Here is a 23,371-nt window from a genome sequence, read left to right as displayed (position 1 = left end):
TGTTATTAATAGACACGAGAGTGGAGGGCAATTTCACGTCTTCCTGCCTCCCTCTCCTCCCCCTCCCAGTACCAGATGGGCTGTATCTGAGTGGACAACAAGTCAAACCAACTCCACTGTTGCAGTGAGGATGAAAGACCTGATGCAAAGCCTTGGCACTACCTTCAGAGTATGACTTAAATGATTCCCAGGTCTTGGGATTGCACAGGGATGAATTTGACCCCTAGGATGGGACTAGGGCCCTAAAGAACACCCACCAAAGTCCATGCAAAGACTCGCATTGACTCTGAGAGGAGCTGGGTCAGGATCCTTGTGCAACTTATGCCATAAAATCGCCAGCCCATCAACTTACTGATTGTTATGGTGTCATTGATCTTGAAGCTGCAGAGAACTTGATCGATGTTTCTTGCGTGATAAAAGCCATTTCCTCTTACCACAACTTGAAAGGATTCTGCAATGGTAAATAGAACAAATGATGACAAATGACTGACCTTTTTCCCCTCCCCTCTCAAAGACTGCATTTCAGTCTAATCCCAGTGGGATCTGAAGTAGGACATGACAGCAGCTGATTCTTGCTCTGTCTGAATCAAATGATTAACTCTGACCCTGCTGTTACAAATGACTACACTACTCTGCAGTAATAGCCCAAAGCACTGTAGGGTCGCTAGTGCAAACTAGTGGTTTAGGGACCTTTGTTGAAGAATAGTGGAAGACCTCTTTTAGTCCCCTAAGGGATATTTATTTGTAATGTTCACAACAGTGTCATGTTTTGCCTCCTGTGAATTCTTTTCCCCAGGATTTGTTCCTCCTCAGTATTTCAAGATCAAAATAATATGTCAGTTCAAACACAGGCCCAGATCCTCAGTTGGGGTCAGTTGCTACAGCTCCATTGAAATCAACAGAGCTACCCTGATTTACACCAGCTGGGAAGCCAGCCTATATTCATCCAAAGTGTGGGCTTTGCATCCAGATCCTTATTAGCTAAGCACTCACAAAGCCTGAGCCCCATTTACACTGAGGCCCCTGTGTGCTGCTGGAGTGGTGTGAAGTGGTCTTGGTGTATGTAAGAGTTAGGGCTGGTGCATGTGACCTTGTACAAGACAAGCTCCAAGGAGCTGACAGTCTAAGCCAGCGGATGCTAATTGGACTCAGAATGCCTGGGGAGACCTGGAGGATAGTTCTGTCCCATAGCAGAGGAGGGCTGAGTATTTCATTTAGTGGTTGGATGTATATAACTTGTTTCCTTTTCACAGCAGAAGGTGGCCATGGGCCATTAGATCCTCCTGAGTCAGGGAAGATGGAGGCTCTTCACCTAGTTCATCTTTCTGAGTGTCATGACTCACAGGCCTCAAACCTGGGGCCAGAGGAGCAGCCACGCCTCAACCCTCCACTTGGCAGCCTCCTGACCCAGGACACATGAAGCCCAGCTCCAGTTTGATGCTCCATCTCTGACATCCTGTTAGCAAAGTCCCAGAGCAGCTGATTGGCCAGTTGGCCCTACCTAAGCCAGCAACAGGAAACTGTCCAGACACCTGGGATTCACCCTGCTCTGGACTATATACCTGGAGCCTCCTGCTTCTCCTCCCCCAGCTTGGTTTCCAGGCATCCTGAACTGGCTTGGCTCCTGGCCTCTGACTTGTGGTTCTGATTTCTGGTTTGCCTGCTGCCTCTGACCCCTGATATCCTGACCCAGCTGACTCTTGACTGCTAACAGTGGACTCTGTCAACTAGGACTACAACCAGGACAGAGGGTCCTTCTACAGGATCTCAGTGCTACGCAATGGAGTTTACCCCATGAGGCCAGAAGGTGATCTTTAAAGGGCCAGGACTCTAGCAGGCCAGTCCCAGGTACCAAGACCAACTGTTTGGCATTTAGTGACTTTTGAAAATGTGGCTCTGCCACATACCTAGACGAAAGGTGCTGAGATAACATCACGGGTCTGATTCGGATCGCACTAGTCCTGGTTTCCTCCCGAGTGATTTCACTTTGGTTGACATCCATGTAAATGAGGGAGGCACCAGGCCCTACTTGTGACAACCCAGGGGACAATCCTCCTCCCAGACCCATATGGGAGATCTCCTCGCCAATACGCTTCTATCTCAGCAGCAGCTCCATTCCCAGAGAGATGACAGAATGGAGACTCTTCGCCCCCCTCCCCCCCTGCCCCAACGCTGATTAGAGAGGAGAGTTTTGCCTTGGTACAAACCCTGGTGAAACATGACATAAGAACATAAGAATGGCCGTGCTGGGTCAGACCAAAGGTCCATCTAGCCCAGTATCCTGTCTACCGATAGTGGCCAATGCCAAGCGCCCCAGAGGGAATGAACCTAACAGGTAATGATCAAGTGATCTCTCTCCTGCCATCCATCTCTACTCTCTGACAAACAGAGGCTAAGGATACCATTCCTTACCCGTCCTGGCTAATAGCCATTAACGGACTTAATCTCCATGAATTTATCCAGTTCTCTTTTAAATGCTGTTATAGTCCTAGCCTTCACAACCTCCTCAGGCAACGAGTTCCACAAGCTGACTGTGCACTGTGTGAAGAACTTCTTTTTATTTGTTTTAAACCTGCTGCCTATTAATTTCATTTGGTGGCCCCTAGTTCTCGTATTGTGGGAACAAGTAAATAACTTTTCTTTATTCACTTTCTCCACACCACTCATGATTTTATATACTTCTATCATATCCCCCCTTAATCTCCTCTTTTCCACACTTAAGAGTCCTAGCCTCTTTAATCTCTCGTCAGATGGGACCATTCCAAACCCCTAATCGTTTTAGTTGCCCTTCTCTGAACCTTTTCTAACCTATGACCTTTCTAGCCACACAAGGGCCAACGGGTGCGAGCATCGTGGGAGTTACTAATAGATTGGCAGCTGCCATTTTCCTTCACACTCCTTCTCCCTCCCTCCCGCACTCTATCCCCAGCAGAAACAAACTATAGTCCAGGAAAAGGCCAGCCACATGAGATGTGCTCCAGCTGTCTGCTGGTCAGAGCGCTAGCACACGCTAAAGCTGCCCTAGAGCTGCTGCTCTGGTTTGTGCAGCTTCTGTTGTGAAGGGAGAAAAAAATATCTGTTGTGATATTTTTGCTTCATAAGTAACTGTTTACTAGGGACTGCTATCAGCCAAGATGAGCAGGGATGGTGTCCCTAGCCTCTGTTTGTCAGAGGCTGGGACTGGGCTGCAGGTGATGGATCACTTGATCATTACCTGTTCTGTTCATTCCCTCTGGGGCACCTGGCATTGGCCGCTGTCAGAAAACAGGATACTGGGCTAGGTCGAGGTCAGCAACCTTTCAGAAGTGGTGTGCTGAGTGTACATTTATTCACTCTAATTTAAGGTTTTGCGCGCCAGTAATACATTTTAACATTCTTAGAAGGTCTCTCTCTATGTCTATAATATATAACTAAACTATTGTTGTATGTAAAGTAAAAATGTTTAAGAAGCTTCATTTAAAATTAAATTAAAATTCAGAGCCCTCTGGCTCAGTGGCCAGGACCCAGGCAGTGTGAGTGCCACTGAAAATCAGCTTGCATGCTGCCTTTGGCACACATGCCATTGGTTGCCTAACCATGGGCTAGTTAGACCTTTGGTCTGACGCAGTATGGCCATTCTTAGGAGTATGGAAACTGACTTTGGAGCTAAAATCCCAAACTTGTCACCAAAGATCCTTCCTGCAGCTAAACTCTGAGGCAGGGTATGCCAAGGGAAAGAGAATTAGCCAAAATGCTGATCTTTTTTTTAATGGGGTCAAGCAGTTTAGACCTAAAACACGGGATTATTTTATATTTTTTAAAGAAGTTTTTACAAAACCTAGTGAGTGCAGTTCACTTTTCCTGCATGAAACCCAAGGAATTGGGCTTTTATGCAGGTGATGTGCAGGAGGGAAGGTCTTAGTAACCATGGGAACCATTTACCCAGAGATCTGGCAGATTCTCCATCGCTTGAAGTTTTTACATTAAGATGAGATGTTTCTTTCTAAAAAATATGCTTTAGCTCAATCACCAAGATATGGCATCTATGACCCGATGAATATGGGCTTGGGGCAGGAATCACTGGGTGAAATTCCCTGGCCTTTATTATCTTCTGGCTTTAAAATCTATGAGGTTCAAGGGGTGCAATGCAATTCCCAGAGAAGGAGCAGGGTTGTAGTGCAACTCCCTGTGCCATTAGCATGGGGTGTTAGGGACTCTTGATCCTTTTAATTGTGGAATCCATAGCTCCTTCAGTGGCCCACCCCTGGCATTGCCCTCCACACTAGCTAAAGTGGTGTGCACTCAAACATTCCCTTGTAGGGCTGAGAAACGCAGCAGGGTAACATGGTGCTACTGCCTGCGAATCAGGTAGGGTGACCAGATGTCCCGATTTTATAGGGACAAGTCCTGATTTTTTGGGTCTTTTTCATATATAGGCTCCTATTACCCCCCACACCTTGTCCCGATTTTTCACACTTGCTGTCTGGTCACCCTAGAACCAGGACATGAAACCGATAGGGATGGCTTCAGTGTCTGAGCTGCAATCAGCTTCCACAGTGAAAAAATGCACCAGTTTGCTACAATTTCTTTCAGAGCCACAGCCTCAGCTGGTGTAAATCAGCATTGCTCCACTGAATTAATTGGAGTGATGCTGGTTTGCCCCAGCTGAGGTTCTTCCCCAATGGTTGCAAATGGGTGATTTTGGGTTTCCTGTGACACATCCAGCACAGGCCATTGCTAGAGTCAGAAGCCCAGTGCTAAGACCCAATATGGCAAATACTCGTCATCCATAGAACAAACAAGCGAAAGGCCTCAGCGCCATATTATACTCCCCTGCCCGTGTAGCAGGTTGGCACGGGCATCCACCTGGATGAGATGGAAATTACACTTTTATTAGTCTATGTTCCTGCTGGAATTGCAGTGGCTGGAGATCTGAGCAGCCATCAGTTGTGACAAGGAGGACACAGTGCTCAGGGTCTATGGATCGGATACAACCACAGCCAAACAGACATGGATGAGACTGTTCCCTCAAGTCTCCAACCAATCCCATTGTGACATCATGGTTTGCCCCTCACTCCTATGCACCAAACAGAGGTGAAGTCTGACCCAGGAGCTCCAATCCCCAACCCATCAAGAGCTCATCCCCCTCTCAGGTGCACTCCTCGGGGGCAGCGGTACCATGCCACGATGGCCAAGCATGGCCCAGGGGATGCCACAGTGGGGGATGAGAATGGAATCTGACTGCCAGGCTCTGGGTGCTCCATAGCCTCTAGGGTAGAATTCCATTGACATCAGTGGGCCTGATTCTCCTGTGACACTGGCATAAATTAGGGCTAAATTCATGGGACCCAATAGTCATCCTGGGGCAGAATAGTGTAAATGAGATGAGAATCAGGCTGACTGACTTCAGTGGAGTTGTACTTGATTTACACCAGTCTGAGTGAGATCAGAATCAGGCCCAAGAAATCTTTGTTTGACACATTTAATAATGGATTAAACAATTTCCTCAGGACATTTATGTCAGCAACTGCAAACCAGCGTACATGCTCCAAGCCATTCTCCTTATTCAGCCCAGACTCACAGGGCTTCATCCTGATTCTGCTCTCACTTGCCCTGGAGTAAATCAAGAGTGACTCCTCTGAAGTTAATGAAGTGACCCCAGTGCAAACAAGAGCAGGATCAGGCCTTCCTGTCCTCATTTAAGGCTTTGCAACATGTCCAGGGGCGGCTCCAGGCACCAGCGCACCAAGCATGTGCCTGGGGTGGCAGGCCACGGGGGGCAGCCTGCCGGTTGCCATGAGGACGACAGTCAGGCTGCCTTCAGTGGCATGCCACCGGGAGGTCCACCGGTCCCACGGCTTCGGTGGCAATTCAGCGGCAGGTACACTGAAGGCGTGGGACCAGCGGACCTCCAGCAGGCATGCCGCTGAATCCGCATTACCAGCGGACCTCCCACAAGTGTGCCGCCAAAAGCCGCCTGACTGCCGCACTTGGGGCGGCAAAATATATAGAGCCGCCTCTGCATGTGGCAATGGGGCTCCAGTGTCTCATATAAAATATATTTCAAATGTGGTATCGTACAAAGTTCTTAAGAACTACAGATGCAAATGGTCCTCAGCTAGGGCAGCAAGTTAGCCCTGCAACCAAAAGGTTAAGGCCCAAAGAGATGCTTCCTTATGGACATATATGGTATCCTGTGCTTACTTCCAGGTTCCAGCTGGATCTGCAAGGGCAGTGGCTCAGGTGACTGCTAGGAATTGTGTGGATCAGAACTCCATGATCTAAAACTGCATGCTAAGAGAGGACACTAGTTTTTTGCTCTGGTGTTCTACAGAGACAATGCAAGATTTAGGGGAACGTGAAGAGCTGGAAAGAGATTTTGGAGAGAAAAGGGAGCTCCTGTAATGAACAGCCCATCCGCAAAAGCAGAGCTGCACACGGGAAATACCTGCAGTAGCCCATATTCTACTATCAGTTTCTCTCTTTCTGCTCCCAGCAAAGTCATTCAAGGCAAAGTTTTCAAAGGTATCTAAGTGTCTTAGAAGCCCAGATTCCATTCAAAGTCAATGGGACAGGCCTCTAAGTCACTTAGGCACCTTTGAAAATTGTACTCTAAGGCCCCAATTTAAGCATGTGCTTAAACCCATCTCATTCAACAAAGCACTTAGAGAGAGGATTTCCAGAGTGTCTACAGGATTTAGATGCAGAAGTCCAATGAGACGGATGCACCTAAATCCCTTTGGCACGTTGGAAAACCTCCCATGTAAATACATGCTGAAATTTAAACCGGTGCTTCAGACAATGGGGCTCAAGCACATGTCTAAAGTTAAGCATGTGCTTTGGTGCGTTACTGCAGAAGGATGGTTTGAATCAGGGAGTTGAACGCACAGAACTGGGCCCATTTATTATGTCATGATTTGCATCAGCAACCAATGCTCTGTAAAACAAATTAGTTGAATTTGGCCCTCAGTCTGCTCTATCTGTTACCCCAGTATAAACCTGCAGTAACTCCAGTGATGATAATCGAGTTACTCCAAGCCTAATTCATATTGTGCACCAGTTTACACTGATGTAAACCAATTTACTTCACTGCAGTTATTCTTGATCAGAATCAGAACCTTCTCCTTGACACCAAGGTAACTGCCAGCAGTGTGAATGTGGGTTACATTCCCCTGTTGGCACACTGCACTCTCTAGTGGCAGCTGTACACGTATATCCTTGCGTACCAAGTCTTGCACTCTGACGTTTCTTCACCCGCTAACTCCAAAATGATCTCACCATCTGGGCAACCGTACATGAAAGCAAAACATTAAAATGAAACAGCTGTTTGCTTTTCTGAAGGAACAGGGTTTCAAATACAGCAGCCACAAAGGTGTACTTACTATTAATGTCAGTGAATTTTTTAAAAAACACCATCGCTGTGAATACAGAGGACTCTAACTGCAAAATGTTCACAGTAATGGCCTCATCTGGAAGTTTAATCTTGTCAAGGCAGTTTATCTGTCCTGCCCTTCCTCTCACTGTCACTGCAACTTTGCACAGATGCTTGCTAAAGCAGCCCAGAGCCCCCATAATAACCTGTCCACACGAGCACAAGGGAACAATATAGTTTCAGTAACAGTCTTGCATGGAAAGGGAAACAGTCGAGGCTGGATTGTGTGGTTGCTATTGAGCAGTCCCCCCGTCAGATGCTATGGAGCATTAATATATTCAGGCTGATGGCCTGTTGAAATGGCTAATTCTATTTAATTTTGGGCCCTGGCTTTGGCTGCGTCCTTTTCTTTCTTAGTTACTGTCAGATTCTAGATTGTAGCTTTTGACAAGACAGCGAAAGGAAAAAGGTCAGCAGTGAAATAACTGGGCAGCGCTGGCAGCGAGATGGTGGGTTGAAGCTGGTGCGCGGTGGCTGTGCTGTCGGCTCCGCTTCTCTGACTCTGATGAGGAGCTGACTGCTTGCATCCACACCTGGGAGTTGACGGGGCCAGTAGGATGCCACATCCAGCAAAATCTTTCAATCACATCTGTGTACTGAGAGCCTAATCAAAGCAATGATGCTGTCAAACAGCAGACCCCGCACCTTCATTCCACACTGATCGCCTGTTTACAGGCTGCATGTCTTGGTCACTTTCAATCAGCGGGAACAGAAAGACCTAAGTACATTTCTCCACATAAGGAACTATAAATTTGCAGGGTCAAAAAGCATTAAGCATCAGAGAGCTGTCATAACCTAGCTAAATCAATTTGTAAATGGATGTACCAGCCAGCTCCATCTCAGACATACCACCCCCAGACTGGAACTAGTCAGAATTCAGCTAACGCCACATAGAAGTCATTTCCTTAGCAATTTATTAAGCCACTGGCAACCCAAAAGTGAAGCTGAGATCATTGCTAAATAGTAAATACACATATAATCGTAATTATTATTCATAATGAACCGGCCAAAACCTGCTGCGGTCCCTATTCAAGCAAAAGTCCCATTGACTTAGTAACACAGAATCTGGCATTATAGAATAAAGATTAAAATTGTCACTAAGAATTATTAATAAGCCCCCAATTAACCACTACGCCCTCACTTTGGTGAATTTCATGCAAAATGCATGGCTGGCTCCAGGATGTGCATATTTCAGAGCCAAAAGCAAACAGGCTTCACTGTTGGTTTAAGGAAACTTCCAAAAGATCTAGAGATAGGAATTAATATGTACAAATCTGTGTGTGTGTGTGTGTATCTATATATCTGACTGACCGTACTATATCTGTGTGTGTGTGTGTATAAATGAGTTAGACCTTAACAAAGATGAAGTAATAAACTGTAGAAATCACACTGCATTTAAACTAAATAACAACTGTATATTGTTGTCCAGAGATATTGATGTAAGTAAGGATGTGCCACTTTATCAAGGTTTTCGGATCCTCCAAATATTTATTAATAGGCACAGAGCTCATATAGAACCACAAGCAGTGCCCCCCACTTCAGTGAAACGACTCTCCAGCACTGTGCAAATAACTGATTGTTTTGCTGACAATTTTAAAAAGTGTTTCGGGCTGACCCAAAAACAACATTTTTCAAAATGTTGAGAAAATCAAAAAGTTTTAAAAAAATCATTTTGGCTCTAATTAAACATTTTGGCTCTAATTAAACATTTTGCTCATCTCGAAAGTCTTTTAATCTATTTCCATCAGCAAAAAGGGGAAAGTTTTAGAACTAATAAACCAGGAAGGAGAGCTGGGAGAAATTTTTCTTGAAATATGGCTTAAAAAAAAAAAAAAAAAAAAGACAGAGAGAGAGAAAACTCATTCAAGAAAAAATATCAACTTTGCAAAATCTTTCATTTTTCATGAAATTTTCAAAACTTTTATCAAAATGTAAAAAAGCATGTTATTGAAATGGTTACTGAAATTTTTCATTTGACAAAAAACTGGTTATCAGATTTGTTTGCTTGCTGAAAACCTTTTCAATATATTTATATTGAAAATATTTGCAAAATAAATAAAACAAAAAATGGGTCAATTTCAAATCCTTATGAATTGAAAACAGTTTTGAAATGTGATTTTTCACCAAGTTGTTTCCCTGTTCTTTAACCAGCTCTATTAGGACTTTTTTTTTAATCAGTAAGCTTCCATTTTTAGTAATTCATGGATAATGTTTTGTGGCAAATCTCTTCTCCGCCTTTTCTCCTTTGGGAATATTCAGAAGACAGTGGAAACGCCAGAGGATGTTTTAAAATGAAATACATAATGCAGTATCCTCCAGCAATTCACATGTGGGAATGAAGAGTGAACAAAAATTTCTTTTCTCTGCAATATTTACTAGATTTTCCTCAAATTACATCTTTGGTCTAGCTTTCATGCACCATTGCTATTTTGAGTGTGCTCATTTTTGTAATGTATAAGCAAATGAATAGAAGACAGTACCATAAGCTCTAAATAACCATGCTGTAAATTATACCTTACAGCAAGCTTATGGTGTCATTATTACTCTGCTGCAATAGTCTTCTAAACAGACAAAAACACAGCAAATGAATTGCTAACACAAACCAGAAGGGTTACATGTTCAATATACTAAACACGAAAGGCATGTCATTAGCACCAGCTCCCCTGAGGATACTTTGCATTTACCAGATACACTAGCAGTTCTTTCATTATGAATATGCAAAATGCTAACACTTTACAAATCACCAGGTATCTTGGTCTATGCAGTTCATTATTTCTGTTTCAGTAAAGCTCCGATCACCTTTCCTTAAACCTGAAACATCCATGTGCGTTTTATAAAATCACTGCTTTGACTGCTTGCAGTTTCGAATAAACACAAACATGCTAATATTTCCTGAAAATTGTGACACAGGTTGCAATCTATTGGTACAGTAAGTGGGTATTTTGTTCAGAAAATAAGCAGCAGTTGGCATTCTTCAGATGAAAGGCAAGATATAAGGTGTCTTCATTTTATTTTCATTATCATCAGAGCTGGTCACATTTTTCGACTTTTGAAATTTTGACAATATTTCAATATGCTGGGAAAAGATCAGGAAAAATGTAAACAAAATTGCCATTAAATCTCCCTATGTTAATTGTCCAGTTATACTGCTGGTCAAAAAATTTTGAATTTGAAAAAATAATTAATTAAGAAAATTTTGGAAAATGGTTCACAATCTTTTGACCTTCGTAACCAGCTTAATACATTCTGGAGTCCTTAGCCAGGTGTAAAACCTACTGATTTCAAGGGAGATTTTTCCTGAATAACTACTATAGGATTTAAGCCACACGATACTATCATTTCATGCAAAGTACTTTCCAAAATCTTTTTATGAGTGTAACACTTGAGCATGCCCTCTTTCTGCAAACCCTTCCTTGTGTAAATATCAGCCCCTGACACATACAAAATCATATCACCTTGTGCTTTATTCATGCTTCATTTTCAAGCTAAGCAAGGCTAGGCCTACGTCAGTCTGTGGGTGGGAGGCAACCAGAACCGGGCTACGAGTAATGAGCAGCCTGAAAACTACTCAGCTAGTACAGTGATGGATGTGGCTTCTAAGCCTAGACAGAGCAATCTTTACTCATTTGAGTAGTCCAATGTAAGTCACTAGGATTACTCACGTGAGTAAAGATTGCTTATGTATATGAGGGCTATAAGAGCAGATCCTAATATTGTAATAAATGGCTGAAATTTTCAAAGTTGGCTCGGGGATATAGGAATCTAGGTCCCAAAAATGACGTAACCACCCAGAAGCCTAAATCCCTTTGCCTTTCTCTTAGAATTCGGTTCCTAAGGACCAGATCCTCAAAACTATACAGGTGCCTAAAGATACAAACAGGCATCTAGTGGGGTTTTCAAAAGCACTTATGCAGGTGGGATGCCAATGGGAGTAAAGAGCCTAAAACCCTTTGAGGATCTGTGCCTAGGTGCCTCTCTGTAGACACCTTTGAAAATCTGACCAGGAGTCACTTTGGAAAAAGGGACTTAGCCTCCTAAATCACTTGGATGCTTTTGAAAACACTACCCCGATTCCTGCTAATTTCAGTTCCCTTTGGTGCCTTTGAAAAGCTGAGCCTCTCTCTACAATCGGTAGCTTCCTTCTTGAGCTGAGCACAGACTCACTGGGCCTTATCTAAAGCCCAGTGGGAGACTTTTCATTGACTTCCATGGGTTTTGGATCTGCTTTTTGTAGGGAGCTATCAGACATTTTTTGTAATTCAATTCTCCTTTGCTATATCATTTGATTTCAATATAAGCTCACCTCCTGCACAGACACTGGATGGTTCAGCTGCCAGGATCTCAATACAGGATTTCTTCAGAATCTAAGAGATGAAGATAATGGACTTTTTGATCATCAATGTTCTTTTGCCACTTAACAAATGTGGGAAAGGGTACAGTATCCCACTCACCGAATCAATAGTGCCTCTTAGGGCATAAAAGCCGCCCGTTACCGGGAAAACATGATCAATGCTGTCAGCAATTGTAGACAGCTGCAAAGAAAGACCATCATAAATGCACAAGGCAAACAAAAATTGGAGCGTCTAAAACTGAGCCTATTTGCTGACAGGCAAAGCTCTGACAGGTATGGATTTATTTACTGGTAATTAAGTAAATGACCTCATCTGATGCTGTTAATGGGTGGTAAGAACAAAAAAAAAAAGTCCCAAAATTACCTGAGTTTCATTAAAGTCTTTCACTCCAACACAATAAACGATAGCTCCGAGGCTTCTGGCTCTGTCGGCCTACATGAAAGACATCATTACATGCAAAGCCAGGTACGCTGGAACCAAGAGCAGATGCTCACAAGTTTGACACGAACCACTTAGTGTACGTCTACACTGCAATTAAAAACCTGCTGCTAGCCTGTGCCAGCTGACTTGGGCTCGGGCGAAGGGCTGTTTAATTGCAGTGGAGACGTTCAGGCTCAGGCTGGAGCCTGGTTTCTAGGACCCTGCAAGGCGGAAGGGTCCCACAGCTGAAGATGCAGCCTGAGCTATGCCACAGTTAAATAGCTCCTGGAACACAAGGCCAGGTCAGCTGGTATGGGCCAGCCATGGGTGTCTAATTGCACTGCAGACATACCCTTAGCTACTTGGGTAAACTCGATGAGGACTTACTTCTTTTTCTGCATAATAAAACTGAACCTCTTGCAACTCCCCATCTGTCAGAGCAATAATCACACTAGCTGTCCGGAGTCCTACAGGGGCGAGAGTGAAAATGGCTGGGGTTAGGTATGAATGATACAGAAGCTTTGGCAATGGATAAATAAGCTTAGGCAATGCATCCTTCTTTGCTGACAAATGAATACAGAGCTCTAAGGCTCAGCTGATCTAAAATTACCACAATGGAGTTATGACAATCTATACCAGCTGAAGATCTGACCCAGAACAGTGTGTTATGAGCCAAATCCTTCTCGTCTTCATTACACAAGCAGCACCAGGGAATCAGTGCAAGTTGGGAGAGTACTGCTCCAGCAGCATCCGTGCACAGACCTCCCTGGAGCCTGCTGCCTCATGTCAGTCCTCTTTCCCTCTTGGATCCCACTGAGGATCCTGCAGTGAACCTTGTGGTGGGGTGACGCCAGAGGGAGAAGGAAGAGGGGAATTGGCCCTTGACAAGCATTTCTGAGTGTGGCCATTGCAGAGAAAGGCAGCAAGGGTCTGTGGGTTCAGGGGATTCATTCACTGAAGGGGATGCCAATTCCTGCGCCATGACAGAGCAAGCTGGGGTGATCTCCCTAACGCATCCTGCCATCCCAATGCCTCCTCCTGCATGTCAGAGAGGAGCAATTCTCCCCAACAGGGTGAGCATAGTGAGCAGGATTTGTGTGAGAACTCCTGCATTCCTTGTGCAAGAATGTTCCCTGAAGTCAGTGGGGATTCCAGGTGTGCAAAGACTGCAGGAACAGGCCACAGGGAAAAAATTCACCCATGCGTGGAGATACAACATGTGGCTGATGCACCCCTTACATCCCACCTAAATCTTCAAACTAGGCCTTAAGGGTTGTACCAGCTTTATTCCAGGCAAGTTTTAGCCAGAGCGAGTAGCCCAGTATACAGCAGAGCAATATACAGCCAAATATAGCGCTCTAGCAAAATTACTCCCAACTAGCACGTAAATTGTGGCTCAGTCAATTACACACATCTGATGTCACTTCTTAAGTCCAGCAGTTAAAATACAAGCATTTGCTTTCTGGGCAGTGGGGAAGACCAGGGATGTTGTTTTTTAAAATAATTTCTTTCTGTTTCAAATGTCTTTCTAGTATTACTGGAAATTAAAGAGCCTGATGAGTTTTGACAGGTTTCTTATGCCGTGCAGTCCTTGCCATGTCATGTCATAGGCACAAACATGAAGCCTTAAAGGTGACCTGCAGCTGGGAAAAATGGGTCTTGACCTCACTTTTTTTTTTTTTTTTTTTTTAATAGTTGAAGACGGTTGGAAAGATCGTTGCTGTTATTTTATGTTTTACATTTTTTTTTCTTCATGGTATTTTACTTTAGCTATCATGTCGACACTTTTTTTCCCCCTGGAAAACTAGTAGGTTCATTGACTGAATGAGAGGAGAGCCATTTTTATGCAGGCTCTTCAGATCTCTGTTTTTCTAAACACCTGCTTAACTCAAATACCAGAGAAACACTTGGGAGAAGGGCACTTTTGTTAAAACCCACCACTAATTCAATTAGGAGCCTAGCGAGCCCCCAGGAGATCTCCAGCAACATAGGGAAGAAAAGTCTTGATACCCCTGATATAGCCAAGGTAAAATACAAGCAGGAAAAATACATACTTTAAATGTTAAGCCACCTTTATGCACATAATCAAAAAAGGACAAAAACATGCTCTCCCACCCCCACGTTAGGTTACTTTTAAATTCAGAAGGACGGAGAGCCTGATCCCAACCCCAGTGAAATCAATGGGACATCTCCGACTGAGTGCAATGGGTGTCAGATTGCACTCACAGCAATGCTGAAGGTCAAATGAGAGTTTGGGGTACATCAGGCAGATAGGATTGAATGCTTCAAAATGGAATGATACATGTAAAGCCCAATACTTCTAGACTGCGTCCAATCAGCTGAACAATTATCAGGCTCACTGCCTGGAGTGCTGGGTACAATCCTGTGTCATGCAGGAAGTCAAGATTAGAAGATCACAGTGGTGCCTTCCGGCCTTAGAATCTATGAATTTGAAAGCAGGGCTTTAATCAAACTGGAATGGAAAGACAGTGTAATAGTAGCTCCTCCCCTGACATTTCTTTCTCCCATGGGTTAATTACAGGTCATGCTGACAGCCCCATCCTCCCCAGCTTCTCAATGAAAATAAATGATAGCAGTGAGAAGTGTCCCTACCTCCATAGTTTTCATGGTAAATCTGTTCATTTGCCTGCAACAAAGAGTAAAAAGTTATTATCTCTTTTTAGGTCCTACAGGGGCAAGAGAAGCAGAAGTTAAGGAGTATAAATCAAAGCGAGAAGGTTCCAGAGTGTGTACCCTTTTAAATCCTTCATGCATGAATGTATCTCCTCCAGGCATTTCAGACTGAAGAATCTCAAGCCCCCGTCTTATGGCTTCCCTTGAAAAGAGAAGAATTTAAAAAAAAAACTCATTTTTCTGCTTTGAGACATTCCTGAAACTCAGCAAGAGATGCAGCCCCCTAGAGCACTTGATCAGAACAGAACATTGCACCACCACAGATACATGAGCCAAAGGGTCAGTAATCAACAGCGTCACTACAACCCAACATGCTGAAAGCTGCCCTGCACCCAATGGCATATAGAAATGGAGCCAGGATATAACGTCATGGCAAACGCATTTGAAGGATCCTGTTCCATGGTTGCAGTGGGGGTATATTATAATTAGGGATCAGACCACATTAAAAAGAAAAAACAGATATAAATTCTAGCAAACTTCACTCAGGGTTGAAATCTACATTCCAATGGCCCCAAACACTATAAAATGCAAACCAAAACTCATGATTCGGACACCCCTCAGAGCTGGTTAAATCTTGACTTATGGTCTGACCCAAAATAACTGTAAGAGGCCAAAGTGTATGGAAAAAGCGTCCGAATGTTGTGGGCTTCCTAATCTGGCCCAATGAAAAGTGATCAACCCTCTTTCCCCCGATAAACATCTAGGGGTGCAAACTGTTGCTTATCCTGGGACAGATTCTGATACTGTCACTCATCTTGAATAGCACCTTATTCCATGAAGGTTTCACTCAAAGTCCACTCATGGAGGGTGCCACTCAACATGAGGGTATCACAATCATAGCTGTCTGTGTATGTACAGCGCCTAGCACAATGGGGCCCTGAGCCTGTCTTGAGGCCACTCATAACAGCAGTAGGTCCCCAAAGGAAGAACCTAGGAAGTCCAAAAGACAGATGCTGCAGAGAAACATTCATAAACACCTGGGAATTCTCCCCAGCCTTCGTTTGGTGATCCAGCCATTTGGACAGCACAGTAATAAACAGTGAGGCAGTGTGAGTTTTTGTGGAACAGAGGAGAAATCTGAGGCTCTGAGGAGCGATGTCCCTGGGGCAAGGAGCGCATTCTGCCCTTTCAAAGTGTAAGGTGAGCTGAAATGGCACTCCGGGAATGGCATACAGCAGGGGGGTTAGATCAGGGAACATTTTAATGCCAGTTTCCAACATCGCCACAGGGTTAGCATCAATCTTTCACCTTGCAAAGGGAAAATCCACCTGAGCAAGGTAAATACAAGCTAGCTCCGGCCCCTAGACACCCACTTGGGGCCTGATCCGAAGCCCAGTGAAGTCAATGGAAACACTCCAGTAGGCTTCAGGGCCAGGCCCCAGAAGATGCAGAAGGAGGATCTGGGAGGCTGTCTCTGGATGTCGGTTAGACACTATTCCAATCCCCCTCTCCTCCCTTTAAGAAATGCTTCAGACTGACGTAGGCACACAACACTACCAGCACCAGACACATAGGGAGAGATGGCCAGTGTGATAGATATAGCAGAGGGGAGAGGGAAACAGACTGTGTGAGGACAAAGTTCAGCCCTAACTCAATCAATGGAGAGTGAATTTGGTTGCAAAGAGGGGCAGAAAAAGGGGGTTTGCTGCAGTCTCATATTCTCCTCTTTATCTCACTGGAGCACAGGATGCAATTCTCTTCTGTCTGGCTTTGCAGCAGCATGGCATTCAAAGCAGATGGTGTGAGTAGAAAGCACTTCTTGCAAAACAATACCAAGCCACATCTTGGGGGGAGGAATAGCTCAGTGGTTTGAACATTAGCCTGCTAAACCCAGAGTTGTGAGTTCAATCCTTGAGGGGGCCATTTAGGGAACTGGGGTAAAAATCTATCTGGAGATTGGCCCTGCTTTGAGCAGGGGTTGGATTAGATGACTTTTTGAGGTCCCTTCCAACCCTAATCTTCTATGATCTTTTAGCAGTGGTCCAGGACCATGCAGGATTGATTGCTAAAATGCTTTGGACCGCTCCTGGAGAACACTGCAGCACTTTATCACACAGCATCTTCTGCAGGCGACACCAGGGCCTGCTCTCTCTTACCCCAGAACTGCCCTTCTGAAATCAGTGGGGTGGAGCTGGTGTACCTAGATCGGGTAACTGGCTCCCGGATTACAAGCGCTGGACTTGCCTTAGAAATGCAGCTTGATAGAGCACCTGCACACTGAGCTATCTGCTTGCCACAAGGCTGCAAATGGGACACCAAAGGGCTGCATATGGCCTTCGATTCTGCTCCCAGTGGAAGCACCGCAATTGATTCCAATAGGCGCAGGAGTGGATCCACACTAAAGACTAACGTTAGCCAGTCCTGAGCTCTTGCAGTTGTTAAGGAGTCCCTACTTCTATTGGTCTGAAGGAAGTGAAGTATTTACCTGTCTTCTGTTAGCTTCATGATCGTAGTGCCTCGCGAGGAAAAGACAATGAAGGACATGCGCAGCATTGGACTGAAACAGACAGAACAAATCCACATCACGCACAAGATTATCTCAGCATATTCAACAGCCTCTAAGAAAGCAGCAGGTGAAACACTATGTATTTTCACAAAAAGAACAGGAGTACTTGTGGCACCTTCGAGACTAACACATTTATTTCAGCATAAGCTTTTGTGGGCTACAGCCCACTTCATCAGATGCATAGACTGGAACACACAAACAGAAGATATTTATACATACAGAGAACATGAAAAAGTGCAAGTAGCCATACCAACTGTAAGAGGCCAATCAATTGAGATGAGCTATCATCAGCAGGAGAAAAAAAACTTTTGAAGTGATAATCGAGATGACCCATAGAAGGTGTGAGGATATTTAGCATGGGGGAAACAGATTAAATTAGTGTAATGGTCCAACCATTCCCAGTCTCTGTTCAAACCTAAGTTAATTGTATCTAATTTGCATATTAATTCAAGTTTAGCAGTCTCTCTTTGGAGTCTGTTTTTGAAGTTTTTTTGTTGTAAAATTTGTGTAGAGACTGTCCGGTCTGGCCAATGTACATGGCAGAGGGGCATTGCTGGCACATGATGGCGTGGCCATGCCATCAGGGGCTCCTTCACCCGCATATCTACCGTGATATATGCCATCATGTGCCAGCAATGCCCCTCTGCATGTACATTGGCCAAACCAGACACTCTATGTAAAAGAATAAATGGACACAGATCTGGCATCAGGAATCATAACATTTAAAAAACAGTGGGAGAACACTTTAGCCTCTCTAACCACTCAGTGATAGACATGAAGGTGGCAATTTTACAACAAAAAAACTTCAGAAACAGACTCCAACGAGAGACTGCTGAACTTGAATTAATATGCAAATTAGATACAATTAACTTAGGTTTGAATAGAGACTGGGAATGGTTGGGCCATTATACTAATTTAATCTGTTTCCCCCATGTTAAGTATCCTCGCACCTTCTATGGGTCATCTTAATTATCATTTCAAAAGTTTTTTTTCCTCCTGCTGATGATAGCTCATCTCAATTGATTGGCCTCTTACAGTTGGTATGGCTGCTTCCACCTTTTCATGTTCTCTGTATGTATAAATATCTTCTGTTTGTGCGTTCCAGTCTATGCATCAGATGAAGTGGGCTGTAGCCGACGAAAGCTTATGTTAAAATAAATGTGTTAGTCTCGAAGATGCCACAAGTACTCCTGTTCTTTTTGTGGATACAGACAAACACGGCTGCTACTCTGAAACCTATCACTATGTATACTGTAACTGAAGTTTCCTCTTGTGAAAACTTTACCTTATAAACTTCTCAGCCAGGCTCTCGACAAAAGAGTAGATCTCTGTCCAGTGGTTTCTGACGCTTCCAGACCTAAATGCAAATTATAACCAGTTAGGTTAATTTCCCCCTGCAGTGGAATTGACTGCAACCTACTAAATATTTAGGATGGGATTTTCTAAGGCAGTTAGAAACAAATCAACAGGAGTTTGACAACTAACTCTCTGAAGCTCCTTTGAAATACCACCCTTCTACAACAATTCCATTCAAAAGGTTAACAATGGGCCCAGTCATGTTCCCACTGAAATCAACGGCAAACTCCCACTCATTTTAAGGGAAGCAAGATTGGGTCGTAATTATTCTACTGTACACAGCGTATTTTAAGCCACATGAAGACAGTGTTCTGCCAGTTGTTTTTATTCATTTTTACAGTGCAAAATTCCCTGTTCTTTTTTTTTAACTGTAATTTCTTTTTATTTTGCTAAGACTTGTGATGAGATGAAGGATTTGCTTTCCCAGGGTGCAATTCTGCTCTCAGAGCTGCCCTGAAGAATCTCAGCTCTAATTTTCTCCTCTCTCAGCATGTATGGGAGAAAATATCCATGGATTCCTGCTCATTTAGGTAGAGTAGACTTTCAAAGTAATCCGGAAAGGAAGGCTAATATTGTGGGTAATGTACAGGGCTAAACCTCAGGAGATCTGAGTTCAATTCCTGGATCTACCCCAGATTTCTTATATGACCTTGAGCAAGTCACTTAAAAGTCTTTGTGCTTCAGCTTCCCATCTGTAAAATGGGAATAATATCACCTCCAGTGTCTCATCCGTTTAGACTGTAAACTCTTTGGGGCAAAAACTGTCTCTTACTAAATGTATGTACAGCACCTAGCGCAGTGGGACTTCTAGGTGTTACTGTAAAGCAAATAAGAAGTACATTTCCACTGTATGGGTTAGAGAGGACTATTTTGCCCCTATGTTGTATCAATGAACATTTTCAGACCATTATAAAGTCTCTGAAGGGTGAGATATCGGAGTGTTTAGGAGCCCTGCTTTGGACTCTACTGTCTATCACACTTGGATTCACTCTCTTTGCCCGGCAAATTCATGTGTTCCATGTGCCAGGCACTGAATCACAAGCAGAGGAGATGCAAACCATAGGCAGAAAGTTACATAAACCAACAACAACATCTGCTGAAAGATCATAGAACGAGGGCTTACTACACCATGTGAATTCTTCTGCTATGCAATGGGGAAATACAAGGAGGTAACCAAACTAAAGCATAACCACCACCAAGCAAGACATGATAAACTGCTCTCTACCTTAAGTGCCAATCTTATTGACCTTAGCCATTGTGCTCTGCCAGAACATGGAAAAAGCAGGCATTGACCGAGGAAGCATGGTCCAGTGGTTAGGGTGCATGCCTAGGATTTAGGGTTCAATTCCCCACTTCACCAGAGGCTTTCTGCGTGATCTTGAGCAAGTTTTTAGTCTTTCCGTGCCTCAGTTCCCCCTCTGTAAAATTGGGCTAATACACTGGTCCTATCTCACAGGGGTGATGTGAAGAAAAATCCATTATCAAGGTAATGGGGCCATATAACTACCTAAGATAGAACAGGCCTCCTTATGTAGCCCTGCCCCTATGATCACATGCTATTGTTTTCTGGGGGACCCCTGCCTCATTCACTGCACAAATCTGATGCCATGTAGTAAACAAAACAGCAGGCATCATGTTGGACAGTGGGGATACAAATAAATGTTGCAATAAGGAACGTCCTCCCAAGCTAGGAGCTCTGCCTCGGTGCACCCTCGAGATCAGATTCCACATGGGATCTACATGCCAAAAGAGAAATTCCACTCCACCCCCGCCCCACACGCATATGCAGTGTCACCAGAACAGTGGGGCGGTGCTAGTGGAGGAACCTTTTCCTGTGAATTAGAAAATGTATGTTCTTCTGACTCCATTAGGCTCCTTTGAAAATCCACTCTGAGTGATGATAGCTCAGCTAAATCCAAAAAAGATTTCCAATGGGTCTTTGCAAGGAACAAGCCTACTCGTGCCTCAGTTTCCTCATCTGTACAACGGGTACAATGATTCTGCCTCCCTTTGTAAAGTGCTCAGAGAGCTGCTAATGAAAAGTGCTATCTAGGAGCTAGATATGATCCCTGCTATTACTAGTATGTCCAATTTAGAGATGATTTCAGGCTGGATTGCAAGTTTCTACCCCCAAACCGTTGCAGGGTTAGCGCGATTTGAAAAGAATGATTGCAACAGATTTTATTTATCATGTCAAAAATGTATCTTTTTCACCCACTGCCTACTCAAAAATAGCTGAACTGTTTTTGTTCAATCTTAAAAAAAAAAATCATCCCCTGGTAGAGAACAGACCCATAAATATTGGCCTGGAAGGTGAAAGCTAGAGAAATTTTTCAGCTACTGAAAACAGCCCATTAGAACAGAAATGCTTAAGCAAGGAAACCTTAGTGCTAGGCATTGCTATGTGCTGTGCCTGTAGTGAAGACCCTAGTTCTGGAATTTGTATGAGCATGTAACTCCAGTTGGAGTTTTGCACACCTAGGGGCATGTGAATGGAAATGACTGATCAGATTCACGCAGGGGGAAGGGGGATTAATGCTGAAGAGCAAGTGAGATCTGTTGTGGGCTGGAGTCCTTATATTTGACGCTCCCAGGGAATCGGCAATGCTCCAAAAGGGGGTTGCGCCAGATCCCTGTGCTTTGCCACCCTTCGGCAGAGGTGCTTCAAAAAGGCAGCAGGTGTGATTTGCCACTGTGGGGCATCCTCCATACAGTGCGTTCCTTACTCCATCCCTCCCACCTGGAAAGCACCTGGGCTGGCTGCAAATAGGTGTCAGGAAATCCAGCTGCTTGAAAATCAGCTGGTGGATGCCTGCAAATAAACAGTGCCAGAGGAGTGCTCAGCACGAAGTTAACATTCAAGGACCTGCCCCACTCCGTGCCTCATAGTTCAGACTTGTCATCTCTTGCTGTGTGTGATGCCCCAGTATGGGCTACATTGGTGATGCCAGACCCACCAAAATCTGACTGGAGCAGACAGCTGGGCTAGGTAAGAACCTGTTTGTTTCCTATATAGCATTGTTTTTGCCATGTCTTTTGGCTTGCTTTTTCATATGTAAGTCTATACAGATGTGTGTGTGTGTATCCTTATTTGTTATCCTAAAGGCCTGATCCTGCACCATTTTCATCAACAACAGTTTTAATATAACTAAGAACAAGGCTTACAATGGTAAAACATTTGCTAGACTATGCACTAAGGCCCCACTCTGCATGGTGCCGAGTGCTTCCTATGAGGATCTGAGCACCCTCAACTCCAGCTGAAATCACTGTGGTACTCAGCAGCTGCTAGATGTGAGTCCTTAGTTCTGCAGAATCAGTTTTTCTATTAGTATCTAACAATTGCAAGGCAAGTCTTAGCTACAGTGTCTGTCTGAGGCCAGCAAAACCCATTCTGAACCCATCTCCTGATGCCCAAGGATAGTGAAGGTGGTAGGCCTTTGAAAGATGCTTTGAATCACAAAGTAAGTATGTTTTTACCAGTGAGACTGCTAGATTCTCCATCACTTACAACTTTTACATCAAGACTGGATGTGTTTCTAAAAGCTCTGCTCTAGGAATTATAATGGGGCAGTTCTACGGCCTGTGTTATATGGGAGGACAGATGAGATGATCACAGTGGTTCTTTCTGGCCTTGGAATCTATGAATCGATGAGAGTACTGCAGGTATAAACATAAGCCCAGGAAGTAGGGGTGCACGGTGGGAAGCACCCCCAGGTTTTATGCAGGGCCACTGGCCCCATGCCCAGGGCTCCACTCCCTGGTTCGGGTCCCGGAGGCTGGTCCCATGCCCCACTCCCAGCTGCTGGCTCCACGCCCAGGGCCCTGCTACTGGCCCTTCACCCAAGACTCTGGTCCCAAGGCACCAGCCCTGGCCGCTGGCCCCACTCCCCGGCCGCTGGCCCTGTGCCTGGCCCCATTCCCCACTCCCAGGCCTCTGCTCCCAAGGCCTGTGCCCAGCTCCCCACTCCCAGGGCTCCACTCTTGGGGCCCCACACCTGGCCCATGGCTGGGGCTCTGCTCTTGGCCCCACACATGGGGTCTCAATTGCTGGCCCTTGCCTAGCTCCGCTCCTGGCCCCACATCCAGACCCAGCTCTGGTCACAACCTTGGCCCCCTTACTTCTGTCTGGATCTCCCCTCTCCTAGAGACACAGCCCTGCTCCCAGCCCCAGCTCAGGGGGTCATGGGGTGGACAGGGGAAAGGGGGTTGGCTTTCAACACCCACTGCTAAAAATGTTCCAGCACCACTGGGTATAAATGGACATTTGCACATTGGGACCTACATTGGAACGTTGCTTTATGCTGTTTTTGCCAGTCCTTTAAAATCACTCAGGCCAGGATCAGAGTCTGTTAAATGAGCAGCAAATGAACATTGGATAACTGCTGCTGATGAGGCTGGATTATTGTGCTGAGATGCCTGAGCCACGATCGCCTCACAGAAAAGCAGAGCTCCTGGCAGGGCCGCCCAGAGGATTCAGGGGGCCTGGGGTCTTCGGCGGTGGGAGGCCCCCACTTCAGCAGTAATTCGGCAGCGGGGGCCCCTGCCGCTAAATTACTGCCGAAGACCCGGCACTTTGGCGGCTGGTCCCGCTTCGGCGGTAATTCAGCGACGGGGGGTCCTTCTGCCCCAGAG

The 23,371-nt window shown here is 44.8% G+C and overlaps 1 protein-coding gene across 1 annotated transcript in view; it reads right to left on the bottom strand.

The window, feature by feature from the left end:
- Positions 1-23,371, bottom strand: part of ANTXRL (ANTXR like) — a 73,915-nt gene that overhangs the window by 38,898 nt on the left and 11,646 nt on the right. The window contains 9 exon segments of the mRNA XM_032797413.2: positions 353-451; positions 11,715-11,775; positions 11,863-11,943; positions 12,127-12,195; positions 12,571-12,650; positions 14,797-14,830; positions 14,938-15,019; positions 17,303-17,374; positions 18,669-18,740. Coding sequence (XP_032653304.2) covers positions 353-451; positions 11,715-11,775; positions 11,863-11,943; positions 12,127-12,195; positions 12,571-12,650; positions 14,797-14,830; positions 14,938-15,019; positions 17,303-17,374; positions 18,669-18,740 — 650 coding nt within the window.

This window comes from Chelonoidis abingdonii, chromosome 16 (genome assembly GCF_003597395.2).
Source record: "Chelonoidis abingdonii isolate Lonesome George chromosome 16, CheloAbing_2.0, whole genome shotgun sequence".
Lineage (NCBI taxonomy): Eukaryota > Metazoa > Chordata > Testudines > Testudinidae > Chelonoidis > Chelonoidis abingdonii.
The sequence above is the reverse complement of the archived record's forward strand: the minus strand, read 5'-3'. Positions and strand labels throughout refer to the sequence as shown.